Raw genomic sequence first — 13,124 nt, 5'->3', positions numbered from 1 at the left:
CACTAATGTGTCTCAAGCACACAGAATCATTAGCTTGTTGAAACGTTCCGAGAGCAGAGATGACTGTCAACTTCACACTATTTCTTAAGTCAACTCAAGATACTTTGTCTTATCCTATTACTCTTTTAATTGACTTTTCTTTAAATCTAGTTTTTATCCTGAGGATTGGAAATGGGCCATTACTATACCTGTTTTCAAGCTTGTAGTTACTTGAGACTGACTCAGAGCAACTACAGGCCCTTAAGCACATTCCCAGCAGTTTCAAAGGTTGCTGAAAAAGTTGAAATTGAACAGTCCACGTTTTTTCAACTGAGTTTAAGCAGCTTTGGGCTACAAAATTATTCAACTGAAACGACCACTTTGTGGACATAATCAAATGGAGGCTCTATAAAGGAGTAGTTGGGGCTGTATTTTTAGATTTATGTAAAGCATTTAGTAAGGTAGATCATAGAGTTTCATATCAAAATGTAATACTTTATCTTGATCCCTGGCTTTGACATTTTCATACTCAACAAACCGGCTGCACTGTGTCAGAGCAGGAGATATTAGATGCAGTTTTGCACAATTATTCCACAAGGATCTGTATCAGTTCCTCTGCCCTTTAGTCTTTACATTGAAAGCTGTCTTGACGCAGGTCTACAAATGTATGCAGATGACACTGTTGTACACATGCAAATTCAGCTAAAGCTGCTAACAGATGTGTGTCAGAGAGGATTACACACTGGCTCGATTAGTCATGCCTGAGCTTAAATAAGACTAAATATATGTTTTCCTCCAAAGCTGTTAACCTGTAGATATGCCTACAGGTTAACAGAATACTGCAACAAGTGAATGTAAATACCTTGAACTAATCTTGGATTCAAATCTGAATTTTAGAAACATGCTAAATACTTGACTAAACAGTTAAAACATTAAAATATATTACATATTAAGAGCTACAAAACTCTGAAAACTGCCAAGATAGTTTTGCATGCTACAGTCTCATATGTCTTACTGTGTCCCTAGCTAGAGGCAGACTGGTGCTGTTATGTGACTTTGTTCATACTCGCCCACTGAATTCAATCAGAGCTCTCAGAATATCCTCCACACAAGATTGTGCCATACGATTCACCATACTGTTTTTGGCCCATCAGCTTTCTATGTAACGTTATATAGGCGGCATGGGCGGGTGATTTACATATTATCCCGACGCAAAAGGTGTGTTCAGTAACAATGTAGCGACCTGTGAAGTGATTGGCACTATATGCGCAGTGAGTAGAGCAAGAGCAAAGCGGAACCCGCAATGACTTTCGCTGGAGTTAAAAAATCAGAACTTTTCTGTCTATTCGCGTCAACCTATCAGCGACTGGATGAGGTTGTGACATAAGGTGAAGGAGCATAGTGGAGACAAAGCTTTTTTCAATCAAAGTGAAAGATAGAAACATTAATGTTGACATGGGATGAAGTAAGGAGTGCTCTTTAGAGGTTTGTGGGGGACTTTGAAAAAAGGCGTTTTACTTTAACCCTTGAAAAGACTTTGAAATCATTCATCATGAATGATGCCACCTTTGTGTGGCATACCCTGTCAAAACATTCAACCAAAAGTTGATTATATCTCAGCTGTTCGGACTATTTTATCAAAAACGGCATATATTTGTGTAGCAGAAGGCTGATGGTGCTTCTTAATAAAACACTGTTTTGACAGATTTTATTTCATAACAAATACCTTTTATAAAGGGGAACACTGTGTTGATTTTAATATGTTTAATCTCGATCAGTTTGGGAGAAGGTGCTAAACGTTAACTCGATTCAACACAAGAGTGAACGATTAAACAAGAGATTAAGTTTGCGGCTCATCTTGCTAAAATAAAATATAGTCTCTGCCTGACCTCTTGTTCTGATCTGCCTCTGCTCCTGTCTGAGCTCTAGACCGTCTCCTCTCCTTAACTTTCTTCTACGGGTGATCCATACCCAAAGCGGGATAACAGTTCTGGATTCTGGACAGACAGAAGCACCAGGGCAAGTGACCGAGATCCAGCCATAGCTCCTGGACTCCCAGAACTGGGAGTATTTCTGGTGCATCTGTGGGACCCGCAGAGATGCCGGCGCCGTTGTTCGGCTTTCCACATTACATACAGCAACGCGATTCGCTCAGTAAAATCCCCGTCCGCCATGTTGAGTTGAACAGAGAAGCAGATAGAAGCTCCTACTATTAGAGGAGCGGTGAAGCAAGCGAGGCCATTGTCACTGTTTATGTGTGCGAAGCGACATAGCGACCGACGCCACGTGACTCAGACGGAGGTTTCGCAGGAGTTACATTCAGTGTGAACGCACTATTAGATTCTTTACATCCAATTTAAAAGATGTGTGGTGTTGTTGGTTTACAGTTATGTAAGACAAAACTTGCATATAGATGCACTTAAGCTTTTATTCCTTATTTTGGTGGTTCATGGGATTGCAGATGGAATTACTTGAAGCTATAATCTGGTAAAATGCATCAAATAGCGACATATATGTTTGAGTGCTTTGTCCATTTAGAAATCAAAAAGTGTGCTACTTTGGGGATGTTTTTTAATGGTAAATATTTTTGAAACAATATCAAACAATCAGATATCAAATAAAAATATTTAGTAAGATTCCCACTCCTTAAATTGCAGCTTTGTTTGAGAAATGATCCAATCAGTAATGTGGCAGATAAGAGTCCATTGCAATAACTTCCTTCACTGTTGTTGTTATGTTGTGGCTTCCTGGCTGATGGATGCAAACACCACTTTAATGCATCATAAATACAATGATGCTTTTCTCCAGAAACAATTATGTTATTCAGCAGAAACATAAACACCGCCCATTCTCAGTTCAAATTAGATAAAATATCCTCAAAATCTACATCCATGGAAGGACTTTCTTATAATCCTTTACTTTAGCTAACCAGTACGTTTCAGGGGCAAAGAATGAATTCATTGCAAGAAGTTGCATTTCCTTTATCTTTACCTTTCCATTTTTTCTCTCTGCTTCTCTACCTTCATTGTCAAATCTGCCCTTTCAGCTCCAGTATTTCCTTGTTTTGTCTTGCCTTATCTTCAGCTCTTTTCCCGTCATTCCTTCTGTGCTCTCGGAGCAGCAGCAGGGAAGCTTGAGGAGGAGAGTTTGCTTAGCCCTGGGATTAAGTTGCTACAGGGGATTAAATGCAATAGAGACTACATTCTTGTTGCGTAACTCTCTTGGTATGTACGTGCTTGTGGGTGTACACGCTGGTTAAATATGGACAGACCTCATAGGAGCTCTGCTGATTGCTTTTTGCCTTGAACTCCTTTGAAGCCAGCTTTTAGGTATGATCTAGAAGCGGCAAGACTTGTCTTGGGCTGGTCTTTAATATCAAAATAATTTCAATGTTTCTTACCTTGGTTTATTAATACAAGTGGAGAAATCTGTCAAGATGGCAATTACATTTTATTTAAAAAGAAATATAAGTCATTTCTTATTTGAAAAGATCAACAAGAGTTGAAACGGCATTCAGAATTATGCAGTCAATTACACCTTTTTTGTCTATCACCTTGAACAAATTCAATTTAATCTAATACAAACTGTAAGACAATCAAACAAGTTCAATGTTTGCAGTGCTCTGTCACTTTGTTCATTTGAATAAACAGATGTGTTCAGTTATCTTTATTCAGCATTGCCTATAATGAAATACATAACTTTTCATAATTTTGTCTCACAGTAAGTAATCTTTACCTCAAATCTGCTTGTCATCTTTCCCATTTTCACAACAGTAATATAGACCCTAATACATCTTAATACATTAAAGGGAGCATATTATGCACAATCCAGTTTTTCAAGCCCTAAAATACATTTTGTTGTTTACTTAGTGTTTCTAGGAGTGCAGAAAATTTGAATGTAGTCGTTCCAGGAGCTAAGGAGATATCTTTAAATTCTTTTTTGGGTCATATTTTTCAAGCCATTCAGTTTCCTCTGTTCTCTATTATGTTTTTATGTTTTTATGTTTATGTCTATGTTTCTATTTTTTTTATATATATATCATTTCATCACAGTATTTGCTGCAGAGCTGCTAAACAAGTTGGTGGAGGTCTGGGTTACGATTTTTGTGAATCCACCATTTTTATTTTGTAGTCCAAGCTGAAGGACGCAGAAACTACAAGTGGATAAGGGTTCAGTTGTCCGTCTCCCAGCAAACTACAAAAATGGCCAAACGGGATGGAGTGAAATGCTCTGGGACCTGGAGGGTGCAAGGTTTGAAGTGCCACATTTAGATTTAAAGAGACAGCACCGAAATTAGTTGCTCTCAGACTCACCTCAGAACAGGGCTCAAAAGGGGGAATTTGGGGGTAAATTAACAGGGAATTCAGACCAAAATATTTCACTTCCACTCTATATAGACCACAGCTGAATGATTTCAATGTGAAAAAGAAGAACTGAAAAGTATGACATGGCCCCTTTATCATGCACAGTAACCTCCAGATTTCACTCAGGACCCGTTTTAATAACAAAGAACATAACGTTCACCATTCTGCATGAGACAGGTCTTGAACAGAAATTACTGAGAAACAATTTACAGCGCTGAGCGGGATTACTTTGAAATAAAATCAAAACAATTAGAAGCAAACTACCAGAGTCACTGACGAGGTGTTCATTAATCATGCAAGCCCACTCAAAAAAAAAAAAAAAGAGAGCATGTTATACAGTCAAATTTTGTTGTAAGCATATTGCGCTTTTATTGACTTGCCGTCAGCACATCAGCTGCCCACACTGTATCTCCAGAGGGGCCCATCCAGCGCTAACCCCGAAGCTCCACGCTCCTATCTTCAACTGTGTGATTAAATTGACATCACATCTGCCAAAGCAGCTACAGCAATGTCTCCCAGAGCGGGAAAGAAGATATTTGCATAATTGGGCAAATAACTCTTCAAATAAGTGCCACTGGAGAGGATATGATGAATGAGTGTTGGTGTGTGTCAATGTGTGCGTGGCGGTGGCACAGTTTGTCAGATGATATCAGGTATAATGTTCTAATCATTGCAGGATCAATGCTGTTTGTAATTTGGATCATTTTGTTAAAATAATTCCCCTTACTGTGATGATCCAGATAGGTGCAAGATCCCGTGTAAATCATTCAAACCATGATGACACATATTGGTGTACTTATGAGAGTTAAATCTTGTTCTATTTTTGCTGTATAGAATATTTCAGCCGCCCTGCTGATCATTCATGTAGTCGGATTCTCGTTCCTTAATATGTCTTACATTTTGGATAGCAAATAAATGTCGATTGCAGGAGGTGCAGCCAAGCAAACTCACTGTGTGTCTATTAAACTGCACTGCAGGAAGTTGTACCGAATGAGCTCTGGTGCTGTCCTGCTGAAATAGCTATGAAGCTTCTGGGAAAAGGTATCATCAAGACTCTCGTATGCGTTTCTCTAGAACTCCAAATGTCAGTTCAACCGCAGAGCGCTGCAGCATACGAGTCACACATACAGTGGCTCTCAACTTTTTCTATAAATAATGTGACATTTGTCCTGAACAATTTAACTGAAAACTACCACCATCATGTTTCAACGTAGGCATGCTGTTCATTTGGGTAACTTCCAGTGTTTATGAGGCATTTGGAATTATGGCCCAAATAAAAGAAAAAAGGTCCTACAACAGAGCTAAATGTTGAAACTGAATCAAAAGGTGCTTCAATAAAATTTAGTTAGATGAAATGTGTGCATATTTTTTTAGCTTTTTACTATCTGTAAAGAAAATGTGTGTGTAAAAAATAATTGAACCAATTTTTCAAACTCTTATCTTTTTACATCACAGAAATGTGGCATTTTAACAGAGCTGTGGAAACTTTTGAGAGTAACTGTGCATGTGGAGCTGTTGCACGGCCATTCATTTAGCGATAATGAATCTTAATGAAAATGAATTATTTAGGGAAAATCGTAAATAGTTTTGCTCTAAAAGTAAAAGTTGTTCATAGTTTATTCAGAATTATAAATGAAAAAGGATGACATCAAATTAATTTTTTTTCTGTGAGAAGACACCGTTTCTGAATTGCCGGAAGTTCTTTCCTTTATTTAACAGTTTGCCATAACCAACATACCTGTTTTCATCTTTACCTGCTCTCCATCTTTACATAGTTACCATAAGCACTGACCCTAAGACTGTATTCACTATCTGCATGAGTCTATAGTTGCTTTAATTAGTGCATGTAATTCTTTTCCAGAAACCCCTAATTTGTTAATGCAAATCACTAGATGTCTAACCTGCATGGATCAGGGTCAATGCAAGTATTTGCCACTTGCAGATTTCTCCTTTGATTGCTTTTTTGCTACACTTAAATGTTTCAGATCATCAAAATAATTTCAATATCGGACAAAAATAACCTGAATGAATGTCAAAAGCAGTTTTCAAATGATGATTTGATTCATTTAGGGAAGAAGGCGATCCCAACCAATGTGCCTCAGAGTTAATGCTATCTTATCTTATATCTTTGGTTGGGTTTCATTAGTCACAACCAGGCCTGATTACTTTGAGACCTGTAGAATCCAGAATCCAACTACAACCTCTCTGACGACATGAAGTTGGCTAAGAGATGTTGTCGTCATCTTCGTCATTGTCGTCATCATCGTCATCCCAGTCAAAAAGATACTGAGCAACAGCTGATAAATAAAGTCATTGATATTGATCAATTTGGAAAAAGATTTATAATATTTTCCGAGGTTCTTGGATTCCTGTGAACTACAGTGAGACCCATTACCCCTCAAATGGAGGAAAGCTTGAACAGTGGTAAATGGGTGCCTACTGAAAATGACTCCAAGGTTACATTACCGACTCGCTCAGGAGGTCAGAAAAGAACATCACTCACGTCAATCAATTAAGGTGGGCTTGCTTAATTTAGGAATAAGACGAAAACGGCACCCATTGGATACTTTTCAGGTGAAAACCAATGCCGACCAAAAAGAACACAAAGTTTCATCTCACATTAGCAATAAAACATGTCTATGAGTTCCAAGAATTTTAACACAATATTCTGTGGACGATAGTGAGACCCAAGGATGTTTTTATGGACAGTGTTAGTCCTATTACAAATGGCTGAAAACTAACAGGAACATCACAAAGACAGTCGAACATGGTGGTGGTAGTGTGATGCTCTGTTGCTGCAGGACATCTTGCCGTAAGTGATGGAACCATTAATTCTGCTCCCTAACAGAAAATAGCGATGAATTTCCAGCCATCAGTTTGCGACCTTAAGCTCAAGGACACTATTTTGTTACGCAGCAGGACAATGATCCAAAGCACACTAGCAGGTCCACCTCTTTGAGGCTCAGAAAAACAAAGTAAAGGTTTTGGATGGGCCTTGTGATGTGGACTTAAATCCGATTAAGCCGTGGCTTCATGATATTAAATAAGCTGGTGATTCTTTAAAAAAGTCCCTTCAAATGATCAATATCCTTGTTTTAATTAAAATGTACAATTCTGCTAGATGATCTAAAAACATTTAGGTGTGACAAACAGCGAAAACAGAGGGGGAAAAAAGTCTGTAAGGGGACAAATACTGTTTTCACTTCATTGTAACCTCGCTGTAAATTTTCAGTGAAGCTAGCCCAAGGTGTTTACAGCAACACGGCATTTAATACGCCACCTTTTTACTAGCCACCGATGGTTGTTGGAGAAACTATTTAACACAAACTGAATCGACTGCCCCTCATCATGGTGACATCTGTGAGACAACAAAGTGACATTTAGCAGCTCTCTCTCTCTGAGATCCAGCACTCTGTCATGCTGTGAAATCTCAAGCCCACATGAAGGTAACAGTCAGCAATCAGTACAAGAGCTGCAGACGTCTAAGTTGTTTGGGACAGTTTTATGACTAATCCCCTTCACACCATCAACTAGCACACAGCACTCAGGCCCAAGCCTTCAGAAACTTTCTCCTCTGCCTTCCCACAAAACACAAGGAACAAATGAGGACACCGCCGTTTTTGGGCCAAGGAACAAATTGGACGTCTAACCGTTCCAGACCTTAATATCAGCATGTTATGCTGCCCAGAAATAAAGAGGATCCCTTTTGATATTGAGAGCAGCTCCGGTTTTACTTCTTTATACGTCTGTGTAAAGAGTTGCGCTCACATTTATTTCAATTACCGGGTTTAAGAGGATGAAACTGTCATCTAACGTATTAGCACGGACAGTTTTGGAGCTCCAACCACCTTGGCAGTGAGATGGTTTTGTTTTCTTTTTCAAAATACATGACTCACTGTGCCACTATTGATTAAATGGTTCTGAGTGAACTTTGAATACGGCTGTAGCAATACATTCATCTTAACGATGAGACAATGGTTTGATTCAAGACTGGAAAATTAAACAGGATTTTTAATGTATATTTAGGAAAACTAAGAATCCACTGTTTGATGAAGAATCTGCAGTCTTGCAAAAAAAAACAATTCACTCAATGCAGTTAAGCCCAAAATTATGCATACACCTGGAATATATAGGTTTAAAAATGAGGCGAGTGTCTCAAATGATGATGATTTAATGTACAAATAGGATCAACAAAAATTAACAACAACTTTAATTTACATCTGGCTTTAAGAGGTCCTGTTGAACATTATTAATACCTAACTAAATAATAAATGGGGGAAAATTGTCGTTTGCATTGCAGCAGTCCAACCATTCTCCGTTTTGCATGTTTCCAATGGAATTTTCACAGTTTATCTTTGCTGAGGAGCTCCATGTCTTTGAGGTTGGAAGGCCTCCTTGCCATCACCCTAAGCTTTAGCTCTCCCAACAGATTCTCTATCGGTTTGAGCTGGGACTCTGGCTGAGACACTCAAAAAGTTTAGTATTACATTCATGATTATAAGAACCATGTTGGTAGACTTAAAATATTTCTTAAAACCTAATTATGCCAGAGGTATGAATAACTTTGGGCTTAACTGCAAATCTCAAAGAACTGCAGTTTCCATGGAGGTTCCAATCTAAAGGCCAAAAATTCACAAAAAATAAAGGCTTTACTGATCACAAACATAGTTTTTTTTTATCTCTGTTGATTTAAGAGTTGTCAGATTTTGATAGCTCTAAATATTTAGAACTTTTAAAAAGAGATGATCGAAGGCAGTCCAGATCTCTTAGAAAAAAAAAAAAAAAAACATGTCCATGCTGGATACGCATTTTCCCTGCATTGCTGGGAATGTCTTCTTCTCTCTTTGCCGCTCCTACCACACTTTAGGTCAACACCTGGTCACACTTACATACGATCATGAAAGCAGTGAAAGTCCTACAAGTCATTGTCGCAGCCTTAGGTTAGAGCCAACTGTGGGTTTTACAAAGTAAATATGAAGACACTTTTTCATGAAATAAAAATTGAATTAAAATAAAATTAAGGAATCAATTGAGGAACCACTGTCATCCACACATTACATGTTTATACCATAGCACAAAAATGCAGACTTCAGGTGGAATCGTAAGAATGATAAAGTGTTCAGATCTCAGAGGGATTTAATAAAGCATATTCTTTAATGTGATATACATAACACCTTTTAATTACAGAGCAGCTGATATTACAATGCGATACAGCAAGCAATGTTCGTTTTTGATAGGGGTTATTGGGATGAAATTACAAATACCGTGAAACAATCTCTTTCTTATGTGGCTATATGCTAAGGCAGCTTCAGTCCTGCTGCATGTGCAGCCTGAAACAATGCACATTAAGTTCCCTTGCAAACAGTGACAGCCCTCTTAGTGTTGCACAATGTCTTAGAATGACTCCGCTGCAGCTCCTAACAGGCCCAACGTCAGATCCCCATGAGATGCTCCTGCTGCTTTTTTTAATTTGCTCTGCTTGACTGCATGCTCTGCCAGTCAGCTGGAGAATGGAACAGATTCTCCCCCTGTCTGCTTTCTGTTCATTTCCACGTTTTCAAAGGTTATACGTATGGATTTTGTTGTCCCTTTTCTTCTTGATCCATGTGAGAATTTGTAAATTGACTTTTGACATCTCTGACAAGAACAGTGGTGGATTATAATTAACTCGTTTTTTTTTCTTTTTCTTCTGTTTCTCTGTTGCAGCATCCTGTTTGCAGATATAGTTGGTTTCACCAGCCTGGCGTCTCAGTGCACAGCTCAGGAACTGGTTAAGCTGCTAAATGAGCTGTTTGGAAAGTTCGATGAGCTTGCCACGGTGAGTCCATCTCTCTTCCTTGAAGCCACATTCCCTCAATTATAGCCACTGTTGGCACTCAAAGCAACACTCTCTGTGCTAAGAGAGCCTTGTCCAAACTGACACAGCAGTGTGTGTATGTGGGTTTGCTTGTGGATCTCTTTTGGCCCCGGGCTGTTGGCACATTCCCGTAGCTTAGCATGATGTCACAGTGAATATTGGAAGCCCATATGATGCTTAATATGATTATCCAGTGCTTCATTTGAGGAAGAGTTGACAGACCTCTTTAATCTGAGCCAGATTTACCCACGGCTAAACCTTGCCTCCTCTCTTGTTGTCTGAATGAACTGAACGGAGGGGATTGCAGGGCAGATGAGTTGTACTTATCTCCAGTTGCTCTTGGTATGGATGTGGAAAAGATTTCAGTTCTCCCATCTGTTAATATTTCACTCTGTGGGTTATGGGTCAGGGTTGACAACTTGACCTTTTTTTTTTATCTTTCACTACTCTTATCGATTTTTCCTCCACTGTAGCACTTTAAATAAAACGGAACAGAGATTGGATCATTTTCTGAGATGTGAACTGGGCTCTGGCAACATCCATGCACTTCCATAACCTGCAGCACACATGGCCTTGTCAAATCCATTAATCTGCAGGATTGCAGCAAACATTTTTTATTTTTATTTTTTTTGTCGCTCGAACAGAAGGCTTTACTCTGGCCCTGTCGGGAGATTCTATTTTTAACTTGTTTGTTTACAGGCACATATTTTGGACTAGCTTTAAAAAAAGACAGCCGTTCGGTTGTCAGTTGTTGTCGTCACTGCCTTTTTAACAATTTTGAATAAGTTGTTTCGCGATTGTTGCTTGATGCTGCTTCTTTTAGCCCCATGAAAACAACTTAATTTACTCGTATTTTGGTTTCTGCAAGGAGCAGTTTTTTTTTTCCTGTCTTTGAAGTGAAATTTTTCATTTTCATTTTTTTTTTAAATTATAAAGAAGCAGTTGCATCTTTAGAGCTGGATTTCCAAGCTGCTTTCATGCAATGGCATCCACAAGTAAATGGATGGCTTTATTCTGCGCTCGATGGCTAGCTTAAAGCGTCATAGTATCCTGAAAGGCTTGTCCCCAGCAATTAAACTTGCCCTGACCCGAAGCCACACTCATTCCTATCCACTTTGGCAGGAAGTGGCAATGCCAGTGACTCATAGCCGTGGTCACTTTGGGCACACAAGCTCCCTTTCGGTCCCATACGAAGAGCGGGCGATGCCACATGGCCACTGGGCATCATCTCATCGTACCATTCCAGCACCATCCCCACACCACCTGTCCACTCTTTAGACTTGTCAAGCTGCATGGGAAGCGGGCCAAGAACACAGTGTTCTCCTGTAGTGCTGTTGATGTAGCAAACCAAGTCTCCTCTTTTCCACTCTCTCTACATTTTCTAACATGAATGATTCTAAGCTAGGCTTGATCTGAAAGCTTGCCCGGAGTCGAACAGCAGCATCACGCCCCTTGTAAACAATATAATTCTTACATTTGTCTTCTGAAAATGACACAATCTCCACATCAAGTCTTGATGTTTTTTTGTGATCCACAAAGGGCTAACTGATCCAATTTCTTACCATTCTGGCATATGTAAAAACTACCAAAAAGTACGGGTTCATTATTGATACCTTTTCAGGCTCTCATGTTGTTTCTACCAGCTTTTAAATAATTAAGCCCTGAATGCACAACACGTAAACTTTCCTTTCCGTCCAAGTGTGACATTTTCATGCTTCTCACTTGTTTTAAGAAGCTGTTTGGTGCCCACGTTGTGGTCAATTTAACACTAAGTTTCATCAACTATTTTCTTTACCATTAAGTTTTAATGTATTTTGAATGTGTTGTCTTTATGGTTTTAGATACAATCGATGTTTATGGGTTTACAGAGCATCGGGAAAACTATTCTCTCAAGTTTTACCTTTTTTTAACATGTATTTCAATGGGATTTCTTTAAAAAAAGACAAAAAAAAAAAAGATTTCTTCACTGATTTGTGAAGTTGGAAAAAAAATATTTTTTTGGTTTTCAAAAAATGTTATTCCCATCAACCATGACCAGCTGCATGTCACTGTTTGAGAAAAGCGTCCCCACGGCATGAAGACGCCACAACCACATTTATACTGGATGTTCAGTTTTAGTTGTTAGCCAGACGGAGGACCCAAAATTCAGCCAGACAGAGTGGCATTTAAAAAGGGTCACATATCAAGAAACCTGGGTGATTTATCAATGGATTGGGCTGTTAATTTTAGTAAAACAGAGATAAAAATGTAGAAACAAAAAATGAAAGAAATGGCAAAAGCCATGGAGGAAATAAAAGGACTTTGGTTCTATACAATTCAAAAGAAAACTGGAGGGCCGAGAACTACAGGGAGGACGAGAAGAGACAATTAATGTAACCTCTGTAAGAGCAAGCTGGTTTTAACTTGGCTGTGGTGAGAGCAAGCTCTGCTCACCGCAGAATACTTGGGCAAGAGTCATTAACGGGTAGGTTGAAATACAGCAAATCCACAATGTTCAGAAGGTTGTAGGTCAGGTTACAGTAACAAGGTGGTGGTCCAGAGATCAAAAGCTTGGTAGAAATCAAACAAGAGCAAGACATGGAAACCCAGGAAAACGAGTCATGGTTCAAATGTGGTGATTAGACGGGGAGAAACAATTTTCATATTCTAGATGTGAATCAGTGACAGTGGAGACCTTAAGTAGTGCAGAAAAAAACGTGTGTGTGGTATTAAGCTGATTGCTGCAGAGCAGATCACAGGTGAGAGGCATGAGCCTGATTGCAGCAGAGCAGGTAGACTGGTGGAACATAAAAAGCAAACAGACATAAATCAGGTAATAGGGTTTCACTGGATTTAATTTAGAGCTATCAAAGAAAAGGAGTCTGAATCTGAATGCATACACATATTTATATGCAGATTTTTACCAGTCTTCTTTTTGATTTAAT

The 13,124-nt window shown here is 38.9% G+C and overlaps 1 protein-coding gene across 4 annotated transcripts in view; it reads left to right on the top strand.

Moving 5' to 3' along the window:
• The window catches only part of LOC105935238 (adenylate cyclase type 1), a 57,216-nt gene that overhangs the window by 6,931 nt on the left and 37,161 nt on the right, over positions 1–13,124 (top strand). For all 4 annotated transcript variants that reach the window (XR_004931227.1, XM_036138229.1, XM_036138228.1 and 1 more), the window contains exon 4: positions 10,050–10,161. Coding sequence is in view for 3 of the 4 variants with exons in the window: in XM_036138229.1 (XP_035994122.1) it covers positions 10,050–10,161 (112 nt within the window). In the remaining variant the exon portion in view is untranslated. The remainder of the gene's footprint in view (positions 1–10,049; positions 10,162–13,124) is intronic.

The sequence above is a fragment of the Fundulus heteroclitus genome, chromosome 6 (assembly GCF_011125445.2).
Source record: "Fundulus heteroclitus isolate FHET01 chromosome 6, MU-UCD_Fhet_4.1, whole genome shotgun sequence".
Taxonomy (NCBI): domain Eukaryota; kingdom Metazoa; phylum Chordata; class Actinopteri; order Cyprinodontiformes; family Fundulidae; genus Fundulus; species Fundulus heteroclitus.
This window is presented reverse-complemented; position numbering and strand designations above follow the sequence as displayed.